Genomic DNA, 17,156 nt, shown 5'->3' on the forward strand with positions numbered 1-17,156 from the left:
AGACAGTGAGTATCCTCCAGCCCTCCATCTTGGTTTTCTTTTTGGATCGTCAAAACTATTGGATTTCTGGGCTCAAAAAAATGCAGCTGAGTTCGGCTGCTGAAAATTTGGTTAATTTGTTGCTTGAACTCCTAAATGGACTCACAGTGGTGACTCTGTTATATTTATTCTACTAGCCTCAAATGAATGGCACGAGAAAGAAACCAATTACATAGAGGGAAACACTTTCGTCTCTGTAGAAGAAGCTATAAATATCTAAAGGGTATTGGAGGAATCCATTCAAAAGATGAACAGTAGAAACAAACACAATCAAGAAATGATTACTTCAAACAAAGCAAATAAGATATGACAGTAAATTAAATAATAAGAATGAGACTAGGATGAGTAACGAAGAAGAGCTCACATTAGTGAACATTTTTTGCACACAAAAACACATTACTGTTGAAGCATGGACATGTATTAAGCTGTTGGATCCTTGAACCACCACCAACAAGCAAGCGTTATTACCACTACTGAGTCTATTTTACAGATGAGGAAAATGAGGCACAGAAAAGTGAAATGCCCTGGCAACACTCGGTGGAACAAGGGTCAGCCCTAGGCAGTCTGGTTGTGCTCCAGAATAAGGCACTGGGTCTTTAGGAAGGGATACGGGGCCTTAATCTCTAGGGGGGGTCATAAAAGTTCAGTCCTCATTCCTCTTTTCTTCACTATCCTGGAAGAAAAAGGGAATGAAAAAGGACTACTGAAATGAGTTTAATTTCTCCCATTCTATTATGCTTTTTAAAGAATATATCTGTGTGCATGGAGAACAGACAAAAGAATTCAAAAAGAATCCAATCTTAGCAGACCCCTGATGGTGCAATATCAATTAATTTAACTTCCTTTTCTAAATTATTTTCTAAGCTCCTACAATAATTGTTTTGGAAACGGGGGGAAAGAACAAAGTTTGTATTATTATTTTGTCGTTTAAAAAATATTTTATCCTGTGGGTTTATTAAACCTGTATTCAGGTTGAAGAAAACAAAACAGAACAAAAGCAACCACCATCCGCAGGCAGGCAGTGGTGATTTTCAGAGAGGATGTCCAAAATGAGTCTACCAGCTATAAGGCCCTGCCCAGCACCAAACAACCGTGATTCCCGTGGCACCGGAACCAATACAGACGCAGGAGATCAGAGAAGGCATTTTGAAAAAAAAGCAGAAGTGGTAGGAGGCAGCATCTGGAAGGAAACATGTAGGGAGATGCCTTGTGGAGTTTCACTGAAAGGTAACAAAACTGCACAATGAAGGTGGGGGGGGGAGGCGGGCAAGTACGGAGGAAGAAAGATCTTCATTCAAACAGGAGGCTCCTGAGATGTTACGGTGTCTTCCAACAAGATGAGCAAAAGCATATCAACAAATGGGTCTCCAAAAGAAAAATATCACTCTGGCAGCTTCATGTCAATTCCACCAAAATACGTGCCTTGAGTGACTGTGTAAATAAAATCATTGGAGTATGTTCATGTACCAGCACCTTCATGAGACAGTACTACATCTAACCACGGCTGGCAGCTTCTCAGGGTCAGATATAATCTCTGCCTCCCCCTGGACAGCCATCAACATCTACAGAATACATACTGGACGGAGAATCTCTATTGGACGCTGTCCTCTTGTCCATTTCAATGCAAAGCTCACAGGCGCTTTCTGATCATCAAAGGAGGCACTTTAGCATGAAGTCACCCGACAATTAACAGCGGCTCAGTGTTCTGATGATTTCAGGGACCCGTAGGAGATCAGGGTGGAGCTGTAGGTTTCCATGCTTAGAGTAAGTAAACATCACTCTTTGGAGTTTTGCCAGTGCTTGAGCCGAGTGGCTTTCAGGTGCTATTTATTTTGTTTAGTTTATTGTTCAGTGTTACTGTTTGTTGACTTGATATATTTTTTCCCCCCACAAAGGGGCCAGTCGGTAAGAACATATCCTGTAAGTGGAAAATTGATGATTCCCTATTGTTCAGTGTTTGTGTGTAGTGGTTTTATTTGCTTTGGTTCAAAGGACCTAAACAATGCATTCACTGGAATTTAACAACTGGTGTAAAATCAGTACAGAGAACAATCTGTGCGCTGAGATTTTTGTACCCAAATCGGGTGATCTCTGCTTGACTCAAGAAAGCAAAATCTAAAATGACCTTTACATCTAAATAACCACAGAAAAGAAAACCACTGACTGAATCTCAAAGAGGCGTATTTTTCAACAAATACAAAAACAGACTCATGCATCATTCTCCATGATTCCAAGGAGGCTAGAGTGCCCACGGGGCACAAGTCTTACCCGTGGACATGTCTAATCTAGTTACCCTCCTCTGTAAAATCCAACCAGCAGACAGGACCAAGGATGAGAACAAGGGTCTAAAGCCGTTACCTTAGAAACGTCGTCTTTTCACCTACTTCAAGACAGTGAATTCTGCCAGAAAATCTGTAGCAATAGGCTCATTCCCCTTGGAGCGGAGCGAACGCATCACAAACTGTGCATTCGCAAAGGAAGCTTCCATGGGGAGCTCTTCCTGCATTGGTGCGTCTCTGGTCGGGTTGGCTATCTGTGTAGGAAGTGGACGCAGGAAGTATCTGTCTACAAACCCTTTATCCTCAAGGTAATTGCTACAGCAGCATTTTACTGTTTACTAAAGCAGTAAACATGTGATCTAAAAAAAGATGTTTTCCATCTCCAAAGAACAAGGCTTAAAAAAAATGTACGTGCACTTATTTCATAACCAGCTTCTTATCAAAACCGTCGGCAATATGACCGTGCTTCCAAGAGTGAGTGAGTCAATGGGAACAGCTTTGGGGGTAGAACAGAAGCTTCTCTCTCAGGGATGCCCAAAAAACAAAGCCTGGTTTTCTTTACTGAGATGCTACTCTAGCAAAGTAAATTTTATTTCTCTTCTAAGCTTAACACGGGCTTAACAGAGTCAGGGTCTTTGGCTGAACAGGTAAAGTGAACAAGACTTTCCACGTTAACTCAAACTGGTAGAACGGATAGCCCATAAAATCACTTGTCTTTGACCTTGGGCAATATTCATCTTTTTTATGTGGATATAAACATGCTTCTAGCCCTAAGAGTTCACACAAGAAGAAGTTAAAGATAGAACTCCAACGTGGACGTGTGGCTACTGCCTTTGATGACTTTTACCTGGGGCAGGCAGAGCCTCCTGCCAATCTTCTCTTTATTTCTTTATTCCAGATGAAAAGCTTGTGAGCCTTCACTGTCCCAGGTTTCCTGGGATGACAGGAGTGATTGGGTATCTGTGAGAGGCAGTGTGGGGTGAATGGAAACGGGTCCGAGGAGAACCCTTGAGCACTGGAGATGTTCCGGGGGGGTCCTCTCCATCATTACTGTTGTCCTTTATGTTTTGAAAAGCTCTTGTTGGGTTGTTAACTATTGCAGAGAAGAAGAAAGAGGAGGGAAGGAGCATGAGAGTGAGAAGTACAGAGAGAAGCAGAGGGTAGCAAGGCCCCAGATTTCTTCTCCAGGGCCGGCCATGCAGAGGCTCAGGCAGACTCCTCAGCGAGCACCTCTTAGCACTGTCTTAGGTCATCTCCAATACAGATAAAGCACTGCGAATAACTGAGGACTCACTGTTCTGTAAGAGTCTTTATTTCTTAATAAAGAGAAAAGAACATGTTCATCAGAGGAAAATTGGCTACTTGAAAAAAGAAAAAAAAAAAGAATCAATTCACAACCTGTTGTAGCAATTGAAAAAGAAAAAAAACCTTCTATGGACTTCCTGATTTTATTCCTAGAAGGAAAATTGATCTGACTCGAGTGAATAATCAAATTAGCTAACAAGTATTAAGTACCTCTAATGTGCTGCATACAATTCCAACTCGGTTCATCTCCCCATAGCCCTGCGAAGTAGAAACTGTGGTTACTGCTTTTTACAGATGGAAATACCCAGAGATCGTGAGGTGAGGGGCCTGTCCAGGGTGAAATGCCAGGAAGACCATTTCTGTTTTCCCGAGAAGGAACTCAGGCCTGGAGAGGTGTCTTCACCTGCTGAGGCCCTACAGCATCAACTGCAGCCTCAGCCGGTCTCTCTCAGGACAGCCTCTTTCCACTTCCCCTCCCTAGCCTCCACATCTATGCCTCCCTTTCCTTGTGAACAAGATAAGACCAATCCTTTCCCCACAGAGGCTATTTTAAGGATGCCGTGAAGAAATAGAGTCTTCAGGGCCTCCCTGGGCATAAGATAAACACGGCTGGGCTCGCTCTATTTCACCTTCATGCTTCCGATGCTCTTGGGAACATCAGGTAACACCCACGTACAACACAGATCCAAAGGGGACTTCGCAATATAAAACCACACACACTTTTTTTTTTAAACTCGGAGCAACATATTAGGAAATCTACCTCAAATTGAGACACAGACTAATCGTGTTGACAAATTCCCAAGTGTTGTTTCAACAGTTTCCTCTTCCTCAAAGGTGAGCATCACATGCCTACAGCTAACTTTAAAAAATAAAAGTCAACAAGACCCAATGGGATCCAAAGGGAACACGACGGTAAAGTCCCTATTGGCTGATGATTTCAATTAATGGACTTGGGGGCATGTGGATGGGAGCGATGGGGGGCAGATTTTGTCTTCAGTGGTGACTCTGTTTCAGTACTTGCTAAATTAAAAAACCCCATCAGTTTGCTATACTGTAATTTCATAATGGAAAGACAGATGTTAAATCATCAAGGTGGAGCGATTTAAAGGCCACTGTGTGAGATCCAGGAGTGCGAGTTCTTTGCACATGTTAGAAGTGTTCTTTATTTTATGCCCCAGAAATTGACGTGCATTGTCTTGAACAAAATCATTTGAAGTAACAGCACTGATGTGAATGTTATGATTGGATTATGATGTGGCTTGAAAAATAAATAATTTTGCTTGGCCTTGGCATTTCTTTTCTAAACGTCTCGGCACTTATCTGTGCCTCACAGCAGATTACCGTTCTTCCCAGAGTCTAATTCCATGAACACCCCTGCGGAAAGACTTGGTAAGGCCTGATGGAAAACTCAGAGACGTGGGCAAGGAAGTTGATACTTGGGGTGAGGAAACAAATCAGCAGCTGATCTGGAATCTGCAACCACGGGCCCCTTGGATATAGCCAAATATGGAAAGAATTCTTGGCACCAAGCAAGTGGAGAATGGGGTGCTAGAGTTTTAGCTGTTCGGTTTTCTAGTGCTTTATCTTAATTAGCCAGTGAGAGCATAATAATTGTCGGCTGTGGGCTTTTTCACACAAGAGTGGTAACATAAGTTAGCCAATTATAATAATTTTCATTATTTAATGTATCACACTATATCATTTAATACACCTTTTTTTTTTCCTGCACAGTAATTTATTATTTGGAGCTAAGTAAGGCAAATAGCAGGAAAAAAAAGATCAGATGATGATAAACTGAAGGGAAACAGATTTGTGTGCCGGAGCAAGTTTCCGAGCCTCTCTAATCCTCTATCCTTATCTGGACAAAAAGCACCAGGATGCAGGCTGTGGTGAGCATCTCACGAGATAACGTGAGCATCCTGCACAGAGTCTGGCCTGGAATAAGCAGTTACAAGGATGCTATTAATTTGGATTATGAATTCAAGCTACAAGATCTACCTTTTAAAAACGCTTTTCTCTATGATCTTTTCAACAGCAATTTAATTCTATGTAGTTAATGTGTATTTAAACTAGGAGAGCTATCTCTAAAGAAATACATCTATTTAAAATCTGCAATAATGATTGCAGATTTTACTAATATCTTCACTTTCTCTTGATGACCTTAAAGGATTTTCATCAAAATTTATTTTTCAACAACCATTTATTGAACCCCTATGCTTTGCCAGGCTCTGTCAAGGACACAGAAGAGATGGACAGACTATCACAAGAAAACAGGTTCTATTGTTTACACAGGTAGACAAAAAGTAGAGTCACACAAACACAAGCAAAGCTGAGAGCATGTGTCGCCAAGAGAGAAAACAAAGCAGGAGAGAGTGGACAGAATGAGGAATGTTCTTAAACTTTATAAAACATGCCTCAGCCAAGTTCAATAGGGGAAATATGTGCGAAATAAGTGATCAAACAGGCAATGAAAATGTGAATAAGAAAAAGATCCAGAGGTCACAGTGGCCACTAATTGAAATAGGTTCACAGCAAAAAAAAAAAAAAAAGTGGAATGAAATACTATAATTACGGAAATACAAATAAAAATGAGATTCCATTTTTGCCTGTCACAATGGCAAAGATTCAAAGAGTGAAATATTCAGAGTTGTTATGAGTTCAGTGGAACTGGCCTTATCTATGGCTACAAGTGGGAACTGGTATAACCCTTCTAGAGAGTAAAGTGGTCATTTTTTTTTTAAACTGGCAAATATTTAAATTTGGCAGAGACTTTAAAAATATGTACACCCATTGGTCCAATGATTCCTTTTCTAAGCACTAACACTAATAAAATAATTTTTTTTTTAATTACATAAAGGGTACATTGCAATGTAATTGGTGAAAAACTGAAAGCAATATTATTTCCTACAATAGGATATTGGTTATATAAATCATAATACTTATTTTAAATGGAATATAATTAAGCATAAAAATTCTGCTTATTAAAAAATTGTAGTGACATGGGGAAATGTTTGTAAAACAATGTTAACTGAGATGAGCAGGACAGGGAGACAAAAGGACAGACAGAAACACACAGTAGGAAGACACACACCAAATGCTGGTAATTTTCTCTGACTGCCTGGGGCTGGGAACAATTTATATTGACTCTGTAATGATTTCTTTTTTCATTTTCGCTACAGTGAGAATGTTTTATGACTGTAATTTGTACAAAATAACAAGATGCATTTTTCAAAATTAATGAGAATACAGGACAGTGGAGGATTCCAGTAACCCTGTTCCTGCCCTAATCAGAAGCAAGAGGCACTGCAGGCCTCTGCCCTCCTTCAGCGACGAAGCAAACAGCCTCCGTCCTCAGAACAGGACTAAACCAACCCTCTGATCACCCATGCCTTGAGGGATCCCCTGGACACTCCGCCTGCCCAGGTGTTTGGTCCCTGCCCTGCCATACCCTTCTCCAGGGATGCCTACGAGCTCCTTGCCCCTCACCTCTCCAGGCTCCCGTGTGCCCTGCCCTGGCTGGGAGGCCGCAGTAGTGACCTATGGAAGTGACCTGTTATTCTCCCTGTCTCTTCAAAAGCGTTAGCACAGAGTCTGTGTGCCTCTGGGCTTCACAACTGAAGCCGGGTAATGGAACACATAGAGAGAATTCAGAGCAGGGCCAGAAAGACAGTGCAATTTATTAGCAAAGGTTAGATGGACTTGGATTGTCCGATGGCATCTGTCATTCACTGAGCACCTACTAAAAGCTCTCCCACCCTGGACTCGCATCAGGACGGTCATTATAATCCCACCTACAGGTGAGGAAACGGAGCTCAGACAGGTTAGGGCCCTTGCCCCGGGTCACGTGACTAGGAAGGGTTCAAATGCAGGTGTGTCCGTGGCCACATAAATAAGTAAAGAAATCTCAGAGGTGACGGGGGGACAAAGTCCCCTGAGAAGAGAAGAGCCGTCCTCTAACCTGTGGGGACAAAAGGAGGGGATGCTGCATTTGAGGCATTCCCTAAGCCCTAGGAAAAAATCCTGCTGGAGCAGATGTGTCACCACCATTGGAAAGGCCTGGAGACTGTCTCTGTCAAACCCCCTTCTCGGAAGATTTTACACTGCAGAGAAACTCTCTGGTCCTGGCTTTCCAACGGCCTCCTGTATTGTGATTCTCTTCTGTGTCAGCTGTTGAATCTGCCAGGGTATTGGGATGCCAAAGCGGAATGTTCTGCTTTGGGTCTCCCCTCCCACAGAGGGAACCTTATTCTGAAATTCTAAACACAGAAGTAATATTTTCCTGAAAGCATCAGGAACGATTGTTTCATTTATTTATTTTATTTCTACTTGTGGTTTTTCAAGAGACATCGACAAGCGTACGTATGTGTCGGGGTAGAGGAGAGATTTAAGCAAAGATCTGTTTTGTAAAAAAAAAAAAAATTTAATGAAATAATCACTTTAAAGAAAATATAGATAATTAGAAAACAGTTCAGACTTCCAGAACATTCTCTGAGAGTACTGCAGTCCTCCATAAGTATATTTCATGGGAAGAATGATCCACAAATTCTATCCTTTCCAATTCTCCTTTCCACGGCCACTGAGGCAGCGTGCCCAGCCTCAGAGAGAGCTGTAGGAGGAAGAGTGCTGTGTCCCGTCCAGAGGGGGCAAACTGTGTCCAGAGCCACCCACGGATGCAAGCAGCAAGTCATTTTAAGATAACGGCCCATAATTCCACCTTTAGGCCAGTGTTCTAGAAACATGACATTCACATAGTGGTGCAACAGTATTTTCCGTTTTCTATTCCTTCCACTGTCACAGAGTCCTCTATAGTAACAAGGGATGAAACAACTGAAATTTCACTTGAGCCAATGAGTTGTTGAAAATTTATATGCCCTAGAGCTATTAAGCTCATTCATCACATCCCTTAAAATCCTATATATGAACTTCCTTCATATAACCCTGAGCTTTTAATTTTAAACAAGTTTGCTTCACACATGATAGCAAATATTCAGCAAGAGCCTGCTACGTGCAAGCCATGAAATACGTAAAAGATGCTTCATGTTTTTAAATTAACTTCTTTTTTTTTACTGAAGTATAGTTGATGTACAATATTATATGTTACAGGTGTACAATATAGTGATTCCCAATTTTTAAAGGTTCTACTCCATTTCTAGTTATTATAAAATACTGGCTATAATCCCTGTGCTGCACAGTATATCCTTGCAGCTTATTTTATATATAATGGTTTGTCCTCTTCATCCCCCACCCCTACGTTACCCCTCCTCCTTTCCCCCTCCCGACTTGTAACCACAAGTTTGTTCTCCACATCTGTGAGTCTGCTTCTTTTTCTTATTTGTTGTAGTTTTTAGATTCCACCTATAAGTTATATCATGGTGATCATCAAAACCCTCCAACCTCTGTCAAATCAAAGAAAGGAACTTCTTTAAACAGCTCATTGACACCGTAATCATGTTCTCCCATAGCAAGCCTTGTTAGTAACTTTCCATCCCCTGATTCTAAGATGCTCTCCACTCACGCTGCTGTTTGCAGTTTGCTCTCTCCTGGTCTTCCAGTGCCAGATCTGTGATAAAGGAAAATGCCCACAATCCCCTCGTAAAGACTAAGGACCTTTAAACTCTAGGATCAGGGGCTGTAACCTGGGGTTCACGGACAACCCAAGGAGTCCAAGGACAGAACTGGATTTCAATAGTATTAGCTGCCCTTGTCACTCTATGTATTGCCTTTCCTGCATTTTAAAAGCATTAATCTGAGACGGGATTGCAGGCTTCATTAGACTTCCCGAGTGGCCCAAGGCATAACAAAGGATCAGGGAAGTCTTTGGGAGATTGGATTAAAAATCCTAACAGAAGCAAAATCAAGTTCCAAGGCTAACAACTGGCTGCTTGGAGGCTGTAAGCAAAGGCAGCACTGTTTTGTGCAGAAGGAAGGGAGGGGGTTGTAAAGCACCCCCCAGGTATCATCAGGTGGCCCCGGAAGCAGTGGAAGCACCAAAACTGATTCGTGAATTACATGTGGGAACATCACTTTTGATGCTTTCGTTTTTATTAGAACTCTTAATCTGATCTTAAAATCCACTGCCCTTTAAGGATAAACCAACCGACATACTCACATAAACTCATAAGATTCCTTTACTTCTTCCCATGGAAACACTCTTTTACCATTTCCAAAATACCAAGGGAAAATGATGGTGAGAATCATAAAGACGGGATAAAAACATAGAGCTTTTCATAGTGCCTCATAGGGTCTTATAGACATTCACGCCAAAAAAAAAAAAAATCCACTGAGATGCGGAGACCAACTTAACAGATTCTGTGCATCTGATGCTTGATGGACTAATTGATTTATTTACTGAAACAACAAAAAACAGAGTGCGTTTGAGACTGGAAATTGCCCGTATGACAGACTTTCCTAATTCCAACGGACAGCCGTAATTTTCCCTATGCTAATTTGAGCTTTGCACTAACATAATTAAAACTGCAGTCAACAGACTCAGGCCTCCTTTTTTCCACTCTATAAACAAGTCTGTAAAGTCATCTCATTACTTTACCCAGGAAGCCTAGCAGAACATTTGTCAAAGGAAGTTACCTATAAAGAGGGGCTATTTTATTTTAACAGAGGATTAAAAAGAGTCTACTTGAAGTCATTTTGAAAGTTCACTTAAGCTATATATGATACACAGATAATGCAGTGTAATCAAATGTTAAAGTAAGCATAGTCTCCTGGGTAAGTGGAAACTGTTTCCCAAAATTCATCCTGAAAAACACAAAACGTTCAAGCTTCAAAAATATCTTCATCTTTTCAGAAACGTATACTTTAAATTAAACAGTATGACACATTTGTATTCTATGCAAAACATACCCCACACCTAAAGGATTGTCTGTTATTTCAATGTCCTTTAATACACTGATTTTTTTGAAACACACACACACACACACACACACACACACATACACACACACACACACACAACTGTACCCAAGCTATTCAAAATTTACAAAGAACATTAGATTCAACCGCTATGAAATATGGACACCAATAAGGGTAAAAATAAGAATTAAGAGGGCAGCATTTGGGGTTATAAAATCAAATAATTTCTACTCATATAGCTCAAAGCAGAGTACATCAAACCCTCAATTTTAAAATTCCTTTCTATACAGTTATACTTCAGCAGACTTCAATCCTTGAAGAAAGAAAAATCTCTGATACATGATTTTTTAATATGTATTATTGAACATACCTTGAAAACCAAAACCTATCTTGAAAACTAGAAACTGAACAGAACTTCTGAAACATAGTTTATGCAACGGGTATTAATTAAATCCTCTCGCACAAACATTTCAAATTCCAAATCAAAGAGGCTTTTAAAAATTGTCCTGGCCCAGTTCTGGGCAAACTTCTCTATTCATGAGCTTTCAGATCAACTAAAACCCTTGATGAAAACACAACCAAATGCTTCTCACCTACATGCAGCAAAACTAAAGACATGCAACCCATAAACTCGCTTTTTCCTCCTTTCAGTATCTGTTTTTGTTCCTGACTTTTCTCATTTCTAGAAATGTCACCAAGGCGTGCTGGCCTTGAAAATATTGTGACAGACCACTTCACGGGCTCTATGCCGCCAACTTGCACTAACCATCAAACTGGCTTCAGTTCCAGGAATCAGACTACATTCACGTTTCTACCTCTGTGCATTCACCTCCACCTTAATCTCTCTATTTGCAAGAAAAACAAAACATCAGACCACACACCCCAGAGCACAGAGAACCAACCCGCAATTCCCACAAAGCAACCATCACGGAGAAGAAAGTCTATTCACAGTGCACCGAGGAGTAGGTACTTTATTAAAGATAAATACATAACCGAACAAACCGAATTACCACCACTTGCATTATGAGAACGCTCTGTTCTCAGCCTGAAGGTTCCAAAAATCAAGTCAACATTGGCATGTCCCATGACTGACAGCCACTTGCCAGGCATCTCTTCATTTCCACAGGGACCGGCTGGCACCCCTGATGGTAAGGAGGCCTTCAAGAACGTCCAAAAGTTCAACATTTCCAAGCCCATCTTTTTCTCCGACCCTGCCCTCCAAACTCTCCAAGTCCATTGCCTTCCAGCAGATACACATCCAGGCACCGCTAGAGATAGTTAAAGAATATGAAAATTCGGACGCGCTCTTTGAAAAGCTTTTGCAAAAGGTCATCCACAGCCCTCAACCGTGAATTTAGAAACCCCAATTTTTTTCTGAGTTTGAAGTTTTTAAGCCTTGCGGATGGTTGGAGTAGGAAAAAGGAAATTTACTAGGCAGTGCAAAGGAAATCTTGTTGTCCTCTATTGTGGCAGCGGGGGTGTTGCCCAATGCTCACTTATCTGCGTTGATAAAGGAAACCAAAGAAAAGAGTAACAAGCACAGAATTTGGTCAAATGAAAAGGAACCCTCTCCTTACCTTAATAGTGCTGGCCATAATGCAATCAAGTTTATTGATCGTTAATAAATGTTAATAATAATTATTGCTTCTCTCTGACCAGAAAGTAGTTTTGATGAGGTTGTTTAGAGCGGATGAGATTGTGCTAAGTCTGGGAAATGAAGTCAGTCAATGGCAGGAAGAGGTTTCTATTGGTCCTGGCTGCCCAGCCCGAAGAAACAGGATATTTGGGAGTGGAGAGATAAGAGACCCTGAAAACAATGTTGTTTTTCTTGATGATATGCAGCCAGGAGATTTTTTTTTTTTCAATTAAAAAAAAAAAAGACATCAATTGCCTGGGCCTGGGATGACCACAGCAGGTGTGACCCAGTGTGCCGCCCTGTGACACGCCGCCCCGGGGCAGGATGCAGATGTGGCGGGACTCCGAGTGGCTTCACGTGGGCGGCGCGCTCCTCAAGGCCCCTGGGTGCGGACGGGACTCTTGGGCCTCTGTCTCCCCGGATGTGCCACACGCCTGGGTCACGGGGCCTAAGGCCCCTACCCGCTCCACTTTGCAGGTAGCGCTTATTTCATGTGAATAGGCGACGACATTTAATAATAGCCATTCACCTGCTGATTTTTAACAACCTCCACTGGTTCAGCATCTCAAGTGAATGTTCCAGGACAGTTTCATTTTCTCCTTCCAAACATAAGTAATTGCTATCGGCTCCACGATAAAATAGTTGAAAATGCAAAGACTCTAGAATGGAAGTAGCTAAGAGAAATAAAGAGGAAAATAAACCTGTCAAATCCTCACTTTCAAATATTTATTTAAAATCCAAGGCACTTAAATGACTACGAATGCTTTATAATGGCAGCGAGCTGGCCCCCTCTGACAAACGTCCAGGTTGCAGACAACAGACCCCAGTAGAACTCTTGGCTACACAGAGATGCCACGTCCTCATTAAGTGTTTTAAAATCTGAGCTGTAAGTTCAGGGCCACACGTCTGTTTTCCACTCAGAGGAAATACAGCTAATTGTAGGTCTGAACATTCCTTAGAGGATTTCAGGCCTTTTAATTACTCATTTTCAGGAAATTACTTGTTCTCTGGAAGAAACAACATTTTGCTTTGAATCTAGCTACACTAAAGTTGGGCCAGTAAAGAGGTGTGGTCTCCATAGGGGACCCGCAGAACACAATAGACAAAACCCTGAGTCATCCAGCAGCTCCTGGTTTCAGAGGCAGTCAGTGAATTGATTTCACTGGGACTTAGGCCTGTCTACATCAGAGCTCTAGAAATGAGCCCAAGTTTCTATATCTTTCACTGATCCCAAGATTTCCCTTTATGATAGGTGAAGGAGAAGGAAACATGAGGAGAAGGAAGGGGAGAAAGGAAAGGAGAAGGAGAAAAGAAAGAGAGAGAGAGAGAGAAGTGGGCGGAGAGAGGAAAGAAAGAGAGAAAGAAAGAAAGAAAAGAGGAAAGGAAACGAACAAAGAGAAAGAAACAAACAGAGGGGGGAAAAGGAAAACGAAAGAAAGAGAAACTATAAGAAATCTCATGTAAAAATCAGAACCTGACAAATTCTCAGCATCTACATTTTGAGGGGATGTTCATTTCCGCTCTTTTCATCTCCAAACAATAAATGAGATGGCAGGCTGATTCAAATTGTGTTTCCCCTAAAATTTCAAAGTACTGAGTTGTTTTATCTGGGCAGCTTCCACTAGGATTCAGGAGTGCTGGGAAAAGCGCTCTTTCAGCTCCACTGAGATTCCTTATTTTTACTCTCCTAAGAAGCATCAATTTCAAATGTGAACTGTAGTACCCTAATAAGCAGTGTTCTATTATGAATTTCTCAAAGAGCAGCCTTAAGTAGGGTGACCCCTTGCTAAAAAAAAATAGCCATGGAAGAAAGTTCTGTGCGGTCCCATCTCACCACTGCCGCCTGGTTTCTGACACAGCCCTTGTCCTCTGCAGCAGGAAAGCATCAACAATTTTATGGAGATCTAATTCTTCGTTGAGGGTCTGCCCTGAACTCCTTGGTTCTTGTCTAATTCAAATCAGCGAACAGTAACATTTTTTTAACTCTTTATTTAGAAATGACATCAAACTTCAAATACCATATGATATCACTTATATGTGGAATATAAAATAAGACACACCAATAAAAATTTTTTTAAAAAGCTCATTTTAATTAAAAAAAAGAAAGCAATAAAACAAAATACGATACAAATGAACATATCTACGAAACAGAAACAGACTCACAGACATAGAGAACAGACTTGTGGTTGCCAAGGGGGAGGGGTGTGGGAGAGGGAAGGATTGGGAGTTTGGGATTAGCAGATGCAAACTATTATATATAGGATAATAGTCCTACTGTATAGCACAGGGAACTATATTCAATATCCTGTGATAAACTATAATGGAAAAGAATATGAAAAATAATATATATATGTATAACTGAGTCACTTTGCTATACAGCAGAAATAAACACAACATTGTAAATCAACTACACTTCAATAAAATAAAGAAGAAAACAGAAAGAATGAAACTTATAGAAAAGTTACAAGATAATACAAAGAACTCCTAATATCCTTCACCAGTTCCTCCAACTTTGGTAATTTACATCATTTGCTTTGCCTTCTCTCTCTCTGTCTCTCTTACTTATGTCTAATGCATATATATGTATATACACCCATATTTTATTCTTTAATAAAATTTTGTTAGACTAATGTACTTGCTTGGAACTTACAAACAGAAAACTCTATGCTACTCTTTATTTCCTGAAGATTCTATCCGTAAGTTTCATTGTGTCTAATTCTGAAAATGCATATAACACGAAGTGATGTAATAAAAATCCAGTTTTGAGATAATGAGTTGTAAACCCAGTTACAAAATTTAAAAGGCAAATCTTCCTCATTTCTAATGACAAATGCTGACTGATGTCTATCATCTTCCGAGAGAATTATTCCTGATGTCTAGAATGGCATAATAGCATCCCAGTTCAGTATTCTCTGACTATTTAATGCAAAGTTCTAAAAAAACAAACTTCAATTGGCTATTGACAGCACAAGGCATATCTATTAATTAGAATATATTTAGTAATGCAGAAATCATTTCCCAAACATCATTCTGGGGGAAATCATCTATGCTCCCGTCACCCACACCCAAACCTCTGCCATTAAACGGCCTCAGTACTAGAACACTCAGCAGCCTAAGGACCGGGCTGCCCTTCCAACGAGACACCACGCCTCCTTGGGGGAAGCCACCCTCAGGTCACTATGCAGACCCATTTCGGGGCAACTGCAGGTAGCCTCCGCCTGGGTCATCCTGCCATGAATCTGTCAAGACAGGGTCCTTTTCCACCCTCCTTGGAACTCAGTAAACACCATGCTGGAACAGTGTGGCACCCCCGGCATATGTGTGAATAAACTACACGTTTCCATTCTGTACTTATACATCAGGGACCCATGACCCATGAATTTACCAAAGCCCTTCAAAAGCCTGTTCATATCTTACTCCAAATGAAAAAGGAAAGAGTGTAAAATAGACTCTACCATTACCCTAACTATAAAAGGAGCACTGTCATTTATTTATCCTAAATCCACAGCTTCCCATTTGCTGGAGTCAACAAATGCTCATCCGTCTTCTCCTACTAACTTCTCTGTGTGGGATCTACAGAGGAAGGTCAAGGGTTGAGAACACTTTTGGGTGAAGGCAACATAGTTCTAAAAATCATATATGAGTGTAGCAAAGAGATAATGAGCCAGAATCTTAATTGGAGACACAACAGAAGATTCACTCATGATGGACTGATTGATCCCTGTATTCAACAGCCATACAATGACATACTTATCATCACTGAAAATACTGCAGGAAAATGATGTAGTAGATGAATACTTAGTGATATGGAAAATTAGGGTACGATGTCTGGTAATTTAAAACTGAGGTCATAAAGGAGAATTATATCACAGACTCATTTTGTTAAAAATAAAAAGGCAAAACAGAAATATTAGTCAGCTACATACTACAATACTAATAGTAGAGAATCTTTTTTGTTTTTCCCCCTTTCCCCTTTGGTTCATCTATATTTTAAAATCAGTTATAATAACTTCAATAGAAATAAATAAATAGTAAAATAGAATAAAATTTACTCATCTATTCTACAAAATATGTAGAACATATTGTTTCATATGTTCAGCAAGCCAATATTATGAAAAAAAAAGTGGGGAAGAGGGGAGGAGAGTTCTAGAGTCAATGGAACTTAAGAAACCCAAAGCCCAAATGCAAATGATGGTCTACAATTAGATACTGACATGAACAAATTAGAAGTCAAAGGCTTTTCCAGGGATGCTAGAGAAATCTGAATACATAATGATTGCTACATCATATTATAGATTTATTGTTAACTATTTATAGCTTTAAGAATACTTTGTAGGAAAACGTCCTTACTACTTAGAGCTGCGTTCCAAAGTATTGAAGATGAAAAGGTAATAATTTCTGTAATTTATTTGAAAGAATTCATGAAAAATAACATAATGCAAATGTGACAAAATTGTACAATTGTCAAATCTCAATCATAACTTACATGAGTGTTCATTGTATCATTTGCACTCCTCTGAGTTCTAAATTTTTTATAATATAGTGTTAAATAAAAGTTTCTCATAGACGTCTTTCTTTAAAAAAGTTACAATAAACATGTTACATTGTGATGAAAAAGTTATATAAGCAACATGCAATGTTCTATTTTTTTTCTAAATACCTGTATAACATGCAGCACACGATACCTATTTGTCAAACTCTATATGTGTGTGTACCAAAATGCACATTCTTTTATAAACATCTACAGGAGTAGCTCTTTTTGATTAATTTCACTAAGGAAACCCTGCAGACACTCATGTGCTCTGTAATGGTCACCTCCCCAGCATTATTCCCTCCAGTCAATGAGTGCCTTTTCCATGCCCACTCAGAGCTCTGGTGGGCACAAGGAAACAAGGATGACAGGACTCTGTCCAGTCCCTGGGTGTCTCAGCATTCATGAAGTCTCTGTTCGGCAACTCAAATTCCGCACACATAAAACTGCAGAGCATGGGACCAATCCATGAACCGCAGACTCTTTATGGGCAAAACAA

At 40.4% G+C, this 17,156-nt stretch overlaps 1 protein-coding gene across 5 annotated transcripts in view; it reads right to left on the bottom strand.

Moving 5' to 3' along the window:
- Nucleotides 1-17,156, bottom strand: part of ERG (ETS transcription factor ERG) — a 284,518-nt gene that overhangs the window by 97,260 nt on the left and 170,102 nt on the right. Inside the window, exon 1 of one of the 5 annotated variants that reach the window (XM_060150937.1) lies at nucleotides 12,068-12,198. The exons of the other annotated variants lie outside the window; for them this stretch is intronic. Coding sequence (XP_060006920.1) covers nucleotides 12,068-12,085 — 18 coding nt within the window. The 5' untranslated portion in view covers nucleotides 12,086-12,198. Of the gene's footprint in view, nucleotides 1-12,067; nucleotides 12,199-17,156 lie in introns of those variants that run through there. 5 annotated transcript variants of the gene reach the window in all.

The sequence above is a fragment of the Lagenorhynchus albirostris genome, chromosome 5, assembly GCF_949774975.1.
Source record: "Lagenorhynchus albirostris chromosome 5, mLagAlb1.1, whole genome shotgun sequence".
Lineage (NCBI taxonomy): Eukaryota > Metazoa > Chordata > Mammalia > Artiodactyla > Delphinidae > Lagenorhynchus > Lagenorhynchus albirostris.